General features: G+C 38.7%; 1 protein-coding gene across 1 annotated transcript in view; it reads left to right on the top strand.

Annotated features, from left to right (window-relative positions):
• The first annotated feature begins 6,602 nt into the window (after positions 1–6,602).
• Positions 6,603–18,164, top strand: part of CACNB2 (calcium voltage-gated channel auxiliary subunit beta 2) — a 178,256-nt gene continuing 166,694 nt past the window's right edge. The window contains exon 1 of the mRNA XM_036759212.1: positions 6,603–6,891. Within this exon, the coding sequence (XP_036615107.1) occupies positions 6,841–6,891 (51 nt within the window). The 5' untranslated portion in view covers positions 6,603–6,840. The remainder of the gene's footprint in view (positions 6,892–18,164) is intronic.

An 18,164-nucleotide genomic window follows, 5' to 3' on the forward strand; every position in this document is an offset into this window, starting at 1 on the left:
CAGTGATAAAAAGGTTGCCCCACGTCTTGTAAGCAATAAAGTGCTAGTAAAAGTCAGTGATTAGGATGATTCACCCATCGTCAGGTGGACTGGTTTTCCAGCCTGCCACAGTCCCTTGCTGAGGCTGGGGTGAAGGGAAAGGAGCCAGCTAACTTGTCCAAAGTGTTTTTAGTGACAATAGGGGTTTGAAATCAATATACACCCTTTGCTGAAAGATAAAATATTCATCTCTAGGTATATCCCTCTCCCATAAACCAGAAAATACAGCAGAAAGATAACATCTATCTATAGCTCTGAGTTATTTAATTATGAGTCAATGTTGTTCTTGTTCATATGAATTCACTTTCCTTTTATAACATATCAATCTGGCACACTTAAAATGTGCACTGTAATACAATAATATGAAGGTAGGCGCTGTCCTTTATGGAGAAAAGGACAAAAAGCTCGACCAAGTTTGTTTTAAGGATCCATGTTTGCCACTCTCTTTTACAAGCAAGGCAGCATAGAACAGGGATTAGAGAATCAGACAGGCTGCTGAGTAGTGGAGTATTGGGCCTGGAGTCAGGAAGATCTGGCTTAGTTAGCATCTTGCCTGACACACAGATGCTGGCACATAGACACACAGGTGTAGATGCTTAATAAATGCTTGTTTCATCTCTTCCTTCCATTGCAGAGTCAGGAAGACTTGAGTTTATATGTGAGTAATAGCTCTATGACCCTAGATAAGTCATTTAGCCTTTCTCAGCCTCAGTTTCTTCATCTGTAAAATGGAGATAATAGGATAATAGTAAGACTAATTGAGATAATATCTGTTTGCCTCACAAACCTCCAGTTACTGTGTAAGTATTAGGTATTGTTATGGTTGTTGAGGTGATTCTCATCTTTTTCTATGGTTCTGGGGCAAGTAACTACTATCCAACTATTATTTCTTTATAGTCATTTTAATTGGATAAAATAACTGTTTGTGTAGTTAAATAAAAGCATTAGGAGGTAAGCTCGTTTTTTGTGGGCTCAACAAAAGCATCTTTGGTATATTTCTAGTAGGAGACTGGCCTGATATTTGCACGTGGTGGTCTCCAAAAAACAGCTGATCTCAGAAAAAAACAAAGTGCATTTAAGGCACACTTTTAAGTTTGATTTGAATTAACACTTTGTCCATCACATTTTTAAGTTTAGAAAATCAACAAAAGAATAAATCAAACCCTGATTGTAGCTTTTGTCAGAGTCCAAGGTGTAAGTATTCACACTGATAATAAACAATTGGCCCAAGAACTGGTATGAGCTGGTGGTTCTCAGGCACCCCACTCATCCTGATCCCACATGATTTTGATCTCACCCAGGTCTCAGTATTTTGAAAGCTTTTTATTCCATGTATCTCAGAGATGATTGGTATTGGAATGGCAACATCTTTTAAATGTTATTCTTAAGTTTTTGTAAATCAATGTTATAGCCGGGTGAGTATCACAACCTGTTTGGTCTGCATAATGGTAAGGTATGAGGGCAGTTTTTTTGGTTGAATTCTCTAAGATATTTTAAGGACTTTATTTCTAGATTGAGGATTTGTGACTGCTGGCGCATGAAAAGATATCGAGTTTATGATGCATAGTTACAATTCCCAGGTAACATCTTAGTAGGTATTCAACAGGTACTAAATTTTTACAGCTTGAAGTGATATGTTGCACTGTCAGCATTGTTCTTTGGCAAAATCTACTTTAAGATTGGGCTCCTTTAAGATAACCTTTCTGTAATTTCTTGAAGTGATTAGCTGGTCCTGAACTGCCATGATAAACTCTTCTAGTTACACAAAGAAATCTGCGTGCCTTAAGTGTGCCACTTCTGTGACAACATATTCTTGGCTGACTTTATGTGGATGTTGCCCATGAAGGGCCTTTTGATTCTATTCTTGGGTCTTAGTTGTTCCATAAGCTCCATCCAAAGGCAAGCCATTTGCAACCACATTCGATAAATTCAATGCCATTATTATTATCATTATTACTATTATTGCTAGCTATGTGGGCAGCTAGGTGGCACAGTGGACATAGTGCTAGGCCTGGAGTCAAGAAGACTCATCTTCCAGAGTTCAAATCTGGCCTCAGACACTTACTAGCTGTGTGGCCCAGGGCAAGTCACCCAACCCTGTTTGCCTCAGTTTCATCATTTGTAACATGAGCTGGAGAAGGAAACGGCAAACCACTCCAGTGTCTTTGCCAGGAAAACCCCAAGTGGCATCATGAAGAGTTGGACAAAACTGAAAAACTACTCAACAGTGTGACCAGGGTGATTTCTCTTCATCTCAGTTTCAACGTAGTAACTGTAGTATCTTAAGACTTCACAAGATTATTTTGTGTCTCAGATGAAATAGTGTATGTAAAACGCTTTGCCAAATTTAAAGTGCTATTGAAACATAAATTATTATAAGACGGAATACTAATAGTTAATATTTATATTTACAGAATGTTTCTATCACAGGAACCCTGTAAGGTCCATGGTTTGTTTTAAAGACTGAATTTCTCTATTTTGTCCAGACTGGATGTACAGTATCCACTTACTGAACTGATCCCAATATTAGGAGTTTTGATATTCTCTATTTCCAACCTGGTTTCTTAATCAGCTGGGGCGAGACGGGGCAGAGGGGAGGGGGAGGGAGGGAGGCAGGCAGGCAGGCAGGCAGGCAGGCGGGCGGGAAGCAGGAAGTGGAGGTAGGGAGAAAGACTCTTCTCTTGACATCTCATCATATTGGTGCCAGGCTTAGAGCAGATAGCCAATCAGCTTAGTAGCTCAGAGCTCCCAGAATGAAGCAATCCACCAGCCTCAGCTTTCCCAGCAGCAGGAATTTCAGGCATGCACCCAACTCAAGTATTGTTTTCACCATTTTACTGTTTAGGAAACTGAGACTCCTGGTAGTTAGATAGCTTCCTGGCTAGTAAGGGGAGTGATTCAAAGCTGGGGCTTAAGCCTCTAATCCCAACCCTCTTCCCACTATGCCATGCGGAAAACTGCATTGTATGAATTCTAAGTACTAGACGGTGGTCATCTCCCCCTCCAGGGTGGCTTATAAAATCATGGGTGACTTTGGCAGGAAACGATTCTGTGTAAAAATCGGAATCCAAATTGTAAGAGAACAATTTAATAAGAGCTGAGGCTCAGATATTGCTTTGTTCTTTTGCCACAGCTTTCTCAATCAATAGCCAAGCATTCTATTCAGTTTTGTTTTTTTTTTTTAAGCAAGCATTTACAGTTAGTTATCACTGACAGTGTAACTTGTTTTGCAGAAAGAAAATTTGATTTTGATTTGTGTGTGCGTATGTGTGTGTGTGTGTGTGTGTGAGACCCTTTTGCATTTTTCCCAGCTATTATATGTAACCATGTAACCCTTGCAAAGGTTGTTTCCTCATTTCCACTTCAGGAAAAATAGAATTTGGCTGTTATCAAAAACACATGTGGGCTTTTGTGTGTGTGTTTTCCTTTGTTATTATGATTCATGAGCTGGCTGGCAGCAGTCATGAATATTCATGTTTGCACACAACCTAACGAGCCATGGGTGGCATTAGCTCTGAAGGTATGTGGGGTCAAGGGGGCCTTCTCACATGGCCCATGCTAGTTTCCTAAATAGGCTGAATTGCAGTAAGACCTGCAAGGTGCCCTGTGAGTTTCTGCCACTGGGGACTTCTGGTAAAATAACATCCTTATTCCTGAGCCATGACTCCTAAGCACAGGAACAGGAGCCGATTCGTCTATTTAAAGACAAAGTTGCCTAACAGAAAGCTGCTTCTGAGTGTACCTTCGTTGTAACTTCTCATGCCTTCTGTTTGTATAAACAGTAATTGTTTGGTACTCAGGGAGCAACAGGAAAACCACCATCCTTCCTATAGACAGCCTCGGTCAGTATATAGAGTGATGGCTTTGGAATCAAAAGATCTGGGTTCAAATCCTAGTGACCTTGGGAAAGTCTCACCTAATGTCTCTAGACCCCTAAGGTCTCTTCTACTTCTCAACCTATGATTCATTTATCTTAAGATCCCAGGTTAAAGGTGTTAAAAAAAATAAAAAAAAAACTTTTTAAAAAAGGCCATAAAGCGAAATGAGCAGAACCAAGGGAACATTGTTTACAGTAATAGCAATATTGTTTTTAAGAATGACTTTGAGTGAATAAGTTGTTTTGACTATTATAAACACCCATATTAATTATAAGGAATATATGAAGAAAGATGCTATCTGCATGCAGAGAAAGAACTGTTAAAGAGAAGTATGTATAGAATTTTACATATATACATATATGCACATATATAACATATATGTATATAAACACACACATACACACATACACCTATTTGTATCTAATGGTAGCCATCTCTGGGGCAAGGAGAAGGAGGTAGGGAAGAAAAAAAAGGAAAAAAAGAAATTTACACAATAATTTTGTGGTGTATTTGAAAGGACTAGCAAGTTATACATAATGGATTTGCAGTTTGATGTGCAAGCAACTTTTTTATTGTACTATGTCATGGAAATGCTTGTTTTATTCTATAAATTAAAAATAAAATATTTTCTTTTAAAAAGTGTAATATCAATAAAAAAAAAGAAATAAGGCCATAGGGAATGGAAGAGGTGTGGCCCGATTTAAAAGAACAGGTATTATCTTGATTTTTTTTTTTTGAAAAGGGAAAGGAGCAGACTCTGCAAACTAGAAGTCATCTTCATTAGTAGAGGAGAATTTCCTCTTCCAAGAGGTCTCACTATCATTAAATTAAGTTTGGTACCTGTCCCTATACCTTGTGAATATTTGGGAAAGGAAGCAAGTGACCCAAAGACTAAGTATGACTTTTTTCAAGAGCTCATTATTCTAAAGGTGAGGCGTGGCTCTCCAAGACTTGATTTTTACCAACAAGGAGGAACTGGTTGCAAGAAATATAAGGAAACAAAATCGAATTCATGATTGAGGCAGGTTGGTGGTGCAGTGGCTAAAGGACCAGATTTAGAGTCAGGAAGGCCTGAGTTCAAATTCAGCTTCAGACACTTCTTAACTGTGTGACCCTGGGCAAGTCACTTAACCTCTGTCTTCCTCAGTTTCTTCATCGCTAAAAATGGGGATAACAGTAGCACCTACCTGACAGCATTGTCTTGAGCTTGATCAAACGAATGTTTTGCCAATCTTAAATGCTATGTAAAGTTAATATTATATTATATTATATTATATCATATCATATCATATTATATTATATTATTATGGAAAGGAAATCAATGTCTGACTTGCACTCTATCTTTGGAGATAATGAATTTCAAAGGGTGTAGAGTACAGGTAGGGAACCTGCAGTCTTTATTCTGTGAAGTTTGGATTCAGTCAAAGGGCCACACTTGAGGCTACATATGGCCTCGAGGTACAATCACATGGAATCCAATTCTACATACAAGACAGCCCAGGAGAGGTGGAAATCTATATTCTGCAGACATAAGTAGAATTCTCATGAGGAAAAGGAGAGATACCTAAAAAAAACTGATGTGAATTCAGAGACGGCCTCATCAACACTCTAAAAGATGAAAGTACAAGTAACTTTGGATGAATGTATAGAAGATTGAAGATTTTTTTTGAAAGAGTAGCACCCACACGTGTATATATAGCACCCTGTTGCAAGGGTGAATGCCAAAATAAGCTAAAGCTGCCCAATGATACTAAAAATAGGATGGAAAAAAGACAGTGTTTTTGAGGAGGAAGAGGATTTTAAAGTAGATTGGGGATTGGGGACAAGAGGAGTTTTTTTAATTATTATTATTAAAGGCTGCATTGCCACTTGAAGTAAATAGGATTATGATAGAAGATAGTGAGAATTCTAAACTGTGGTTTAACTTTGCTATCCTTCTGAAGCCTTTTTTATAAAATAAAAAGGGTTAGCAAGAAGTAGAAGCCAAAGATAAGGAGGCAGACGGCAATCTCGAGCTACTGGGGATGACCCCCAAATACCTCAGGATTGGTCTGAGCCAAGGAAGTATGGCGGCCACTAGGAAGAAACGGGCCTTGAACACCTTGAGGCTGCTTCTAGGGAGACTCTCTGGGGAGGGTGGCCATTTTGGAGCTTACCTCAGAGCTAGGTCTCCAAAGAAGGAAACTTCTTGAGCCTCCCCTTTTAATGAAAATTGCTTGCTAAGTAAAAGCCATGTTCAGTAATTTCTGTACTCATGAAAGACAAGTGCCCCCTCCAAATTTCAGTGACCTACAAGGAAGGTCTAGCAGCCCCACCCTAGGTATGTCTCTGATGTGGGAGAGAAAGGCAAGTTTTTTGTTTACTTGGAAAAGGATTGAATGGAAGGAGGCTTTTTTCAAGACTGAAAAATGATCTTTCCCCTTGATTCCAGAATATATTTCAGGACAGTAGTCAACTTGAATAGGACCAGCTTGTTTTTCAGTTGTTCAAGTTATTGTGTGTTTGAGAGACTATCACTCCCCAGGATTCTGGCTTGCTCCTGCTTCAAGACATGCAGCTGATATTAATGAAATGCCCCCTCTGCTTTGACAAGTCTGCTGCTCTTCCCCTCTCTGCCGGCTGACGTCATTCAAATTTGAGAGGAGCCCTCCCACTCTGGTTTCTTAATTGAGTGTGATGGGCTTCTCTGCTCTGCTGAGGCCATTCTGGAGTAGAGAAAAAACTAGTTTGAAAAAGTGCAATCTGAGAAACTTTATAGCGACACACTGGCTAATGCTATATACCCCAAGCCAAGAAGGAAAAGGAAACCAGTTGATATGTTGTTCCGACAAACAAGACTGCTTGCTTTTAGATTTTACTGAGTTTTCGTTCCTGTGAGAACTATTCCCGCTGGAGTGGCTGGCCCACTTGGAACTAGTCTGGTATGCTTGACAGACGCCTGCTGTCTCCTCAAACTAAGTGCATTATTCCTGGGGTAAGCATATGGTAAAGGAGTTCAGGCCAGATGCCCAGTGTGGTCAAGAGAGGAAAAAAAGGGAGAGTGCAGACTTACTAACAAACTTAAGTTAATTGAATTTTACTTTTCTTGCTTTTCAACATTTTTCATATCTTGCCAGAAATGTTACAATTCCAGAGAAACTGTGGATCGTGTTAACGACTTATGTCTTGGGGGTATTTAAACAAGGACGGCTCCTTGTTTTTAAAGCAGTTAATGTTAAGTCAGGTACATTGGTGGATCATGGATGGGTGATGTGTGTCTGTTTACTGTGGGAAGTGGAAATACTTCTTATAGCCTCTGCAAAAGATTACTTAGACTACGTTGAATCCGGGCTGTCAGAACATCTGAGTGAGCACTTTTGTGTCTGGGGCCTTTTAATGTAATCAACATGATTCTTGCTTCCTGCGTGTTGCTGCGTAATGAGATTTGGTCATTGTTTGCCACTTCTAAACCCTGAATCCATGATCCGAATCATGCAATTAGGCTGTAATGAAAGGCAAATGTATTGTTAATGACCAGGAAGTACAGGATATCCCTGTACAAACATAAAAGAACTGTGGGGTCGTAGGGGCTCAGTTTACACTTATTTATAAAAGAATAGATTTTTTTCCCCTATGGGTAGGACAAGTTTCACAACAAGCTATAACTTCTGAATATAACATTAAAACAGAGCATCGAATCATAAGATTTTAAATTCCATGAATATTTATAAAATGCTCTCTAGGCAAGGCAACTTGATTTTTTAAAAATCCAATATTAGAGTTCTGTTTTAAAATAGTTTTCCAGATATATACGGCGTGTCTCTAAAGGCTTAGTATAGTTTTCAGCTTTACCAACTTAAAAGTGCCCTAAGAGTTTGGGGACACTCTGTATGTTACTTCCTACTGTTCTAAGACATTCAACTTTTTTGAAAGAAAAAATGCTTCTTGAGATGTCTAAGAAATATTTCTTTATGCTTTTAATTCCATCTGTCTTATCTTTTCTGAAATTGCAGGTATAATCAATGTGTCTGACTAATTTCTTACCATTTTTATACATCACTGACTATTGGGATGATAGTTTATTGGGTAGCTGACTTTTATAAATGCGTGAATTGAATATTTAATGGAAACAATTTAGAATTTGACTCTTCATGCCAGTGACCATTAACATTTATTCTCAGAACTGTCATTATCTGTTTTCTCTAAGCTCTGACTTACCTACTAAGGCTTCTTTCCCCCATAAGCTTTGAGGACATTATCATTTTCTGAGATGTTTGCAAAAAGCAGTAGATGCTTCCCAGGGTTTCGAATATCTTCCCAAATAAATATGATCTAGAGGTAGAATGTGATTAAGGGCTAAAAAGAGGTCTAGCCAAAACTTCCCAAATGAGGCAAGCTTTCAGTAATACACGGCTGTTTCGACTGATAGCATAAACCATCCACCCCCTACTCCTAAAAAAAATTAAAAAAAAATTTTAAACCACTTTGCCAAGTTTCTAAGACTATTGGCCTCAGAATGGCTCCATTTTCCTGGGAGGTGGGCGGGAGGGAAATTGACAAAAACAGGATTCTCCAACCAAAAGGAAAAGGAATCCAACTTTGTGAATTATCTGAAACTTTCTAACAGCATAAGACATAAGTGGTTTTACACTCAATGTCTATAACTAGAATGTGAATTTCTTGAGGTAAACAAGTAGAATTAATTTATGATTAATTCACCAGAATAATACATCATTCTGATAGAATAAATTGTAATATTTTTTAAGTTGGCCTTTTGATGTAGACAAACTCATTCTTTAGACGATTTCTGTTCTATTTTAAAAGTATTTTGCATATCTGAATATGTTTAACTTAACTGTGGTGTAAGGAGCCTCTGGGATAGAGCTGAGTCATGAGACTAATAAATTCCTCTCAATGATAAGAAGCCTTCACCAAGTACAAAGAAAACTCTGAATCATTCATGAAAAAATTGTTTTCTCACTCTTCCCAATAATTAAAATAGAAGCAGTAAATTAAAATAGAACTTAAATAAAATTTAATTAAATATTGATTCTGTTAACCTAACTACTCATTCAACAAATATTTAAGCAGCCCCTGCTATGTGCTAGATATTTGGCATTAAAAGATAAAAATCATAATCTCTCACCTCAAGGAGCTTTTGTTCTAATAAAAGGGATAAGCCCTTTCTATGAATAAGTATGATATGAGGTTGAATGTGATTTAGGGCAAAGGGGAGCTATAAAAGTGGGATAAGAAATTTGCAGATAACGATCACTCTGAGGAAGGAGGTACACCTACACTGGGCCTTAAAGGAATCAGGATTTAAATAGTCTAAAATATGGCAGGAGTATATTCTAGGTATATAAGGTAGCATGTGTAAATGTATGGAGGCAGAAGGGGGCAGAATGAGATCAGGAAATAATGGAGTAGCCTGGTTTGACTGGAACATAAAGGATGTAAAGAGAAATGGGAAAAGTAGGTTGAAATCAGATAGATGTAGACCTTAAATACCAAGCTAAAAGTATTTCACCCTAATGGTAATGGGGAGCCACGAAGGGTTTATGAGGTAGAACATGATATGACCAGATCTGTGCATTAGTGAGATTATTTAGGCAACTTTGCTAAGGGCATATTAGATAGCAGTGATACCAAAGGCAGCTGGGAATCAACTATTTCTAATCCAAGTGAGAAGTAATGAGAACCACAGCTAGGGTTTACTGTAGTATGACCTGAGAAGAGGGGACAAGTTAAAAGAACAGAAATAGTATGGAGGAGGAAGAAGAGAGTTAGAATTCATGAGAACAACAAAATGTTGAGGCCAAGTGACTGGGAGGATGGTGATTCCATCTACAGAAACAGGAAAGTTGGGAGGAAGAGCAGTCTTTGCATGTGAAGCAGTCAGTCTGCAAATACTGAGTATCCACTATGTACAAGTTGCAATGTACTGTTTATCCAATCTTGCCTCAGTTTCATAGCAAAATCTCTCCTTTGTATGTAGGAGAATGTTATTAACATTCATTATATTAAACATATCAAAACATTTCAAAATATAAAAATGTGAAATATAACAGCTTGTATAAGAACCTGAAATTTTGTGTATAGTATGATGTTTTTAAGAAGTACATGCATGTGATATTTATATATATGTACACGTGCACACATGTGATATATATGCATATACATACATATATAAATATATGTGGAGATATGTTTATATATTTATACAATTTAATAAGGTAACGAGTTTACTAATAAGGTAAAAACTGCTTTGCTTTATTCCTGAATGTAATAGCAATTCGGGGAAGAGAATGACCTCACTTATCTTCCTCTACCCCAATATTCCATTGAAATGCTCAGTTCCTTCCTGCTTTTGTCACACTTTTCCTTTTTAGCCTCTCCATACTACCTTCCCCTACCCAACTCCTTCCCTCCTTCCCCCCTTCCCCGATGTCTTAAGATAAATCTCTTCAGAAGGACAGCATACTATAGCAGAAATAGAACTAGACCTGGAGTCAGTAGAGATTAGGGTTGAATCCTGCTTCTAACACTAAATTAGCTTTGTATCCATAGGGAAGTTGTTAAGTCTCTATGAACCTCAGTTACTTCACCTGTGAAATGGGGGTATAGGATGCAGTACGTACTCATGCTATGGTTTTGAACATAAAAAGAGGTAATGTATGTAAAGATATATATCATTTTATAAACCTATACAAATGTACTATATAGATGTCAGGAATTAATATTATCTGGGCCCTTGATGAGTTAGGTCAGCTGGTCACCAGATGTACTAACTTGATTCCCAGATAGTGAAAGCTATGACAGGTATGATTGCTGATTATCAGAGATCTTTGATAATCCAGGGAGAATGGAGAGGACCTTCATGGTTGGAGAAAAGATGTTGACTTGATTTTTTTTAAAAAGGGAAGAGAATAGAGTCTACAAACGGTAAGCCAATGGATTTTACTTCAATTGCTAGCCAGATTCTAGAACATACTATGAAAGAGCTAGTTAATGACTATAGAGAAACAAACAATGATCACAAAAAACCACTATGACTTCATCAAGAATAACTAAAGGCAGATGAACTTTATTTTCTTTTGGTAGGGTTCCTTGATTGATATATCAATAAGACCCATCAGTTTTGTCGATATTGTTTACCTGCTTTATCAAAGCATTTAGCAAGTTCTTTTGTACAATTCTTGTTTAAAAGATGTAGAGATGTGGGCTAGGCAATACTATAGTCTCTCCAATTCAAAACCACTTGAAGAACTGGACCTAAAGAGCACTTTAATGCCAACTCAAAGTAAAGCAAGGGACACGAGGGAAGTGTCTCAAGGATCTGTATTCGGCCTTGTATCATTTAAAGTGTTTATCAGTGACCTAGATATGAAATAAGAGATGTCTTGTTTATCAAATTTTCAAACAACACAAAGCAGGGAGGAATAAACGATACCTGTTGAATAGTGCAGTTAAAATTCAAAAAGATCGAAGACAAGAACATTGGACCATATCTAGTTAGATGAAATTGAATGAGGTTAAAGGAAAAGTTTTCTATTCCCCCAAAATCAGCTTTCTTAGTACAAGATGGGAGAAACTGTGACTAGACCTATTATTTAAACAAGAAATGGGGATTTTAGTAGGCTCTAAGCCTATTATGACCCAATTGGGAAACATGGCAGCCAACAAAAGCCAATGTCATTACTCTTAGGTTGTAGTAAGAGAGGCATGGTTTCCAAGAATGTTAGGGGGTGACAGTCCTGTATTCTTCCTTTGTCCAGCCTCATCTGTGGTATCGTGTTAGTTTCTGGGGAAAAAAAAACATTCAAAGTCTGAAGCTGATCTGTAGCAGAGTGACCAGCATGTTGAGGGGCCTGAAGATTACGCCACATGAAGATCGGTGAAGGAATAGGGGAAGTTTAGCCTGGAAGAGAAGACTTAGAAGGCACATAATTACAACATTCAAGTATCTAAAGGATCATCCCCTAGAAGAGGGATTAGAGAGGACTCCTGGGCAAGATATCTGCCTGAACAGTCATACAACTACTCCAACAAAAACCTAAAAACCAGAGCAAGTAGTGATAAAGAAATCCACTAAGGAAAAAAATAATCCAATGGAAAACACAGTAAGCTTCTTCTACTGCTGAACTACACAAAAAGTCAGCCCAGAGCCCATGGACAAAAAGAGACCTTAAAGGAGGTCACCAGCAAATGCAAAATCTGCAGCAGCACAGAAAAATAAAAAAGTATCTTCTTGGTATAACCAGGGACTTTCCAGAGGCATATTTTGCCTTCAGAGCTCTGTATCCAGAGATATATCAAGAACAGAGGGCTCCCCTATAACCGTGCCACTGTGGCAAAAAACCTGTACCATCAACTTTGGAAACAACTGGGAACAGCAGGAAAACAGCTCTTAGACTTAGAAGACTCAACACCCAGGGCCTCTAAGGTGCTTAGCACTCTGTCCTGAGAAGTCATGGAAACCCTAAAGATCCAGTCCTCTGAACCTCAAAGATCTAAGAGGGCCTAACCCTGGGAAGAGGTGAAGGTCAGCGAAGGAAGCTGTGGGCACCAGGACGAGATCCAGAGGAGTGGCCACAATAAACAAAAGCACAGGAAGGGACAGATCCTGGGTATTCCAAAAGGCAAAAGATACAGGCTTACAACCAAGAATAACTTGCCTGCACAACTAATTCTATAACGGGTGGGGAAAGGGGGAAATGGACCTTTAATGAAAAAAATGGCTTTCAAGCATTTCTGGTGAAAAGACCAGAACTGGAAGGTTTTCAAATGAGGGATTCTTGTTCAATTTTGATTCCAGAGGTCCCTTTTACCTCTGAGCCTCTCTGGTTCTGTGGACTTCTTTGACCCTTCATTTTAAGAACAGGATTGATTTAATTCAAGTGCTAGGGAGAAAAAGAAAACAAAAAGAAATCTTTGCCTCAAAAAGCTTACATTCTACTGTAGATAAAGACTATGCATACAAAGAAGTAGATATGAGATATTTCAAAATGAGGGCTGTTACAGGATTCTATTGAAGGAAAAGCATGCACACATATAAAAATATAAAATATATGCATGATGTATAAGTAATATATAATAATAAAAATGTTTTCTGCATATTATGTATAGTAAAATATATAAAAATATATAAAATAAAGGAGATGACTTCTAACAAAGGAGGGTATCAGGAAAGGCCTTGGATAAGCATTTGAGCTGAACCTTGAAGATAGCCCAGGAAACCAAGATTCAGAAGGAAGAAGGGACATCATTCCAGGTAAATGTAGATAGGTTTAATTGTAATACATTGATATCTATATTAGTTATTGCATCCTAATGTGAATTTAAACTTGGAGTTATTTACAATGTAAGATTTATATATGATTGCCAAATGAAAGGCTTTGTCCTCAGTTAAAATAATTTTAGGTTCCAGAGAGCATGTGGAAAAGGCCTACCCTTGAAATCACAACATATAGATTGACGCTGTCTCTCTTTCTCTCTCCAAAGGGTTCTATATCCTTTGATATAATGATAGAAGTTTCCACTTTTATATCATTCACTTGGTGTTATCCTAAGAATCTTTTGTACTTTTTCCCTTTGAAAAATGTGGACAGGAAGTGATATTGAATTGAAAATAGCAAGATGGTCTAGTGAGTTAATGATGGCCTGTAAAACAAGAAAACAAGGTTTTATTCTCAGCCATCTCACTGCTTTCAGCGGATTTCAGAGTAAGTCAATTAGCTCTTCTAAGCTTATTTTCTCATCTGTAAGATGAGGGTCATAATTCCTGGTCCTTCTAAGCTTTATAGTGTGGTTGTGAAGACTAATGAGGTAATATATGCAATGTACTTGGAGTGTCTTGGAAATGTATTTTATGGTCATTTCTTCCCAAAAAGCCCTAGCAGTGGCTAGAAGTAATTAGATATGTTATCTTCAGTCACAAAGCTCTAATGAGTAAGAGCCAACCTTTTTTTCTCCTAATTTGTGCTAATATAGTATTCTCTTGGGTTCGTCCTGTTTTGGCATCAAGACAGTGAGGCTGCTTTGGAACTTTTGAGTATGGGACTTTCCTTGGGCTGCTCAGGTTTGGGGTCATTTGACTGTTTCGGGACATCAAATCTCAAATGTGCTTGGAATTTGTCAAAACAAAATCCTACATACAGTACAGTGCTATACCTCTCGTCTGCTCGTCTACCACCAGGCTGATCTAGCATAAAAACAATTATGGAAGCTTCCAGACTGATCTGGGCACACTTAGTTCTGTCCCTTGAAATCCTTAATGCCCATCTTTTTTTTTCTGTTTTTTTTAAAAATAATTTATTTATTTAACATATTTGGTTTTCAGCATTGATTTTCACAACAGTTTGAATTACAAATTTTCTCCCCATTTCTACCCTCCCCCCCACTCCAAGATGGCATATATTCTGGTTGCCCTGTTCCCCAGTCAGCCCTCCCCTCTATCACCCCCCTCCCCTCTCATCCCCTTTTCCCTTCCTTTCTTGTAGGGCAAGATAAATTTCTATGCCCCATTGCCTGTGTATCTTATTTTTTAGTTGCATGCAAAAACTTTTTTTTGTTTTTGAACATCTGTTTCTAAAACTTTGAGTTCCAAATTCTCTCCCCTCTTCCCTTCCCACCCACCCTCCCTAAGAAGTCGAGCACTTCAACCTAGGCCACACATGTATCATTATGTATAACCCTTCCACAATACTCATGTTGTGAAAGGCTAACTACATTTTGCTCCTTTCCAACCCATCCCACTTTATTGAATTTTCTCCCTTGACCCTGTCCCCTTTCCAAAGTATTTGTTTTGATTACCTCCACCCCCATATGCCCTCCCCTCCATCATTCCCCCCCCTTTTATTTTTTTTTATCTTCCTCCCTCTTCTTTCCTGTAGGGTAAGATACCCAACTGAGTATGTATGGTATTCCCTCCTCAGGCCGAATCTGATGAGAGCAAGGTTCACTCATTCCCCCCTCACCTGCCCTCTCCCCTCCTCCCACAGAACTGCTTCCTCTTGCCACCTTTATGCGAGATAATCCACCCCATTCTATCTGTCCCTATCTCCCTCTCTCAGTATGTTGCTCTCTCATCCCTTAATTTCATTTTATTTCTTTTACATATCTTCCCTTCATCTTCAACTCACCCTGTGTCTGTTCTCTCTCTTTTACATATATATATATGTATATACATATATAAAAGCACACATATATATATACCTACATACACATGCATACATATACACATAGATACATACATACATACACATTCACTTATACATATACATAAACATATACATATATGAATATTCCCTTCAACTACTCTAATACTGAGGTCTCATGAATCATACACATCATCTTTCCATGTAGGAATGTAAACAAAACAGTTCAACTTTAGTAAGTCCCTTGCAATTTCTGTTTCTTGATTACCTTTTCATGCTTCTCTTGATTCTTGTGTTTGAAAGTCAAATTTTCTATTCAGTTCTGGTCTTTTCACTGAGAAAGCTTGAAAGTCCTCTATTTTATTGAAAATCCATATTTTGCCTTGGAACATGATACTCAGTTTTGCTGGGTAGGTGATTCTAGGTTTTAATCCTAGCTCCATTGACCTCCGGAATATCGCATTCCAAGCCCTTCGATCTCTTAATGTAGAAGCTGCCAGATCTTGGGTTATTCTGATCGGGTTTCCACAATACTCAAATTGTTTATTTCTGGCTGCTTGCAGTATTTTCTCCTTGATCTGGGAGCTCTGGAATTTGGTGACAATATTCCTAGGGGATTTCTTTTTGGGATCTATTTGAGGAGGTGATCGATGCATTCTTTCAATTTCCATTTTGCCCTGTGGCTCTAGAATATCAGGGCAGTTCTCCTTGATAATTTCTTGAAAGATGGTATCTAGGCTCTTTTTTTGATCATGGCTTTCAGGTAGTCCAATAATTTTTAAATTATCTCTCCTGGATCTATTTTCTAGGTCAGTGGTTTTTCCAAGGAGATATTTCACATTGTCTTCCATTTTTTCATTCCTTTGGTTCTGTTTTATAATATCCTGATTTCTCATAAAGTCACTAGCTTCCACTTGCTCCAATCTAATTTTTAAAGTAGTATTTTCTTCAGTGGTCTTTTGGACCTCCTTTTCCATTTGGCTAATTCTGCCTTTCAAGGCATTCTTCTCCTCATTGGCTTTTTGGAGCTCTTTTGCCATTTGAGTTAGTCTGTTTATTAAGGTGTTGTTTTCTTCAGCATATTTTTCAGTATTTTTTTGGGTCTCCTTTAGCAAGTCATTGACTTGTTTTTCATGGTTTTCTCGCATCCTTCTCATTTCTCTTCCCAATTTTTCCTCTACTTCTCTAACTTGCTTTTCCAACTCCTTTTTGAGCTCTTCCATGGCCTGAGACCAGTTCCTGTTTTTCTTGGAGGTTTCTGTTGTAGGCTCTTTGACTTTATTAATTTCTTCTGTCTGTATATTTTGGTCTTCTTTGTCAGCAAAGAAAGAATGCAAAGTCTGAGACTGAATCTCGGTGCCTTTTCGCTGCCTGGCCATATTCCCAGCCAACTAACTTGACCCTTGAGTTTTTTAGTGGGGTACGACAGCTTGTAGATTACAGTGTTCTATGTTCCACGTTTGGGGGGGAGGTGCCAGCTCTGCCACCCCAGCGCTGCTCCTTCCCCAGCCCCCAACCCGAACTGGGCTTAGATCTTCGGCAGGCTGTGCACCCCTGCTCTGATCTGCCACTTAATTCCTCCCACCAGGTGGGCCTGGAGCCGGAAGTAACAACAGCTGTAGCTGCCCCACCTCCACTGCCCCCGGGGCTGGAAGCCGAACCGCGAACTCCTTCTACTCCTGCAGCTTTTCCCACTAACCTTCTCAGCAGTCTTTGGTGTTTGTGGGTTGAGAAGTCTCCTAACTGCCGCAGCTCGCTGAATCAGGGCGCTAGGGCCCCCTCCGCCCAGCTTCTAGTCTGGATGGTCCACGCCGCTCAGGCTGGGCTCTGCTCCACTCCGTTCCCAGCTCCCAGCTCCCAGCTCTGAGCTCCGTGTGGGATAGACCTCACCCAGAGACCATCCAGGCTGTCCTGGGCTGGAGCCCTGCTTCCCTCTGCTGTTTTGTGGGTTCAGCCATTCTATAATTGGTACAGAGCCATTTTTTATAAGTTTTTGGAGGGTCTCCGAAGGGAGCTCACATTATTCTCTCCTTACCAGCCACCATCTTGGCTCCGCCCCCTCCTTAATGCCCATCTTAATTGATGTAAGCCCCTTAAAGATAAAGACTTTTTCACTTTTGTCTTTATTTTTATCTCCAGTGCCTGGCACAAAGTAGACATTTAATAAATGCTTATCAATTGGGTGAGGATGGGGTGGTACAGAGAGGACACATGCTTCTAACAACCTTTTTGTCCGTCTCTGTGTTCCATTTACTGAGCATTTTGATCAATCATTTCATCCTTGAATAAATGAATGAAAGGCTAGCTCATAGTTATTCTAAGAAGCTTAGAGTTATACGCTCGTAATTTATTATGAACAATATTAAGCACCTTTATACACAAAGTGTTATTGGGTTTTGAACAGCACTTGAACTCTGTTCTCTAGAGATAGCAATAGTTGACTTATATTTTAAGGCAGAGTTCTTTATCTCATTGAAGCCCCACAAACACTCTGTGAGGTAAAAGTTCTATTATTTCCTTCTTGCAGACAAGGCAACAGAGACCCAGAGAAGTTAAGCCTGGAGTTATAGCATTAGAGACAGGATTCGAACGCAGGTCTTCCTGACTCTCAAATCCAGTATGCTATATATTAAACTATCCTATAGCTTCTAGTCTGAAGCAGATAACATACGCCATAACGCCATCATCATTGAATACATTGTTCTCCTCACCTTGTTTACTTCACTCTGTATCAGTTCATAAAAGTCTTACAAGTTTCTTCTGAAACCATATTTTCTTATTTCTGAATAATATTTCATTACACTAATACGTTTAATGGCAATCTTACAGAACAGATTTGTCACCTGTCATTTAAAATAGTTCAGTCCAGTCCTCTGTGGGGAAGTCTAAATAATCATTAAGATTTCCTGCCTAAGTTTTCACAAAGGTCAATTTTAAACTTGTGTTTCAGAGATTTTAAACCCTTCTTGCTTTCCTCTAGACAGTGGGGTGATAAGACATCAGAGGTACAGTCTGTTTTCAAGCCTGGAAGAAGTTAAGTTCCACAGATCAGGTACCTTTTATAAGTCTGTTGCCTGGGGCTCAAAATCATTCCTTTATTGGAATGTTG

Source organism: Trichosurus vulpecula, chromosome 5 (genome assembly GCF_011100635.1).
Source record: "Trichosurus vulpecula isolate mTriVul1 chromosome 5, mTriVul1.pri, whole genome shotgun sequence".
Classification (NCBI taxonomy): domain Eukaryota; kingdom Metazoa; phylum Chordata; class Mammalia; order Diprotodontia; family Phalangeridae; genus Trichosurus; species Trichosurus vulpecula.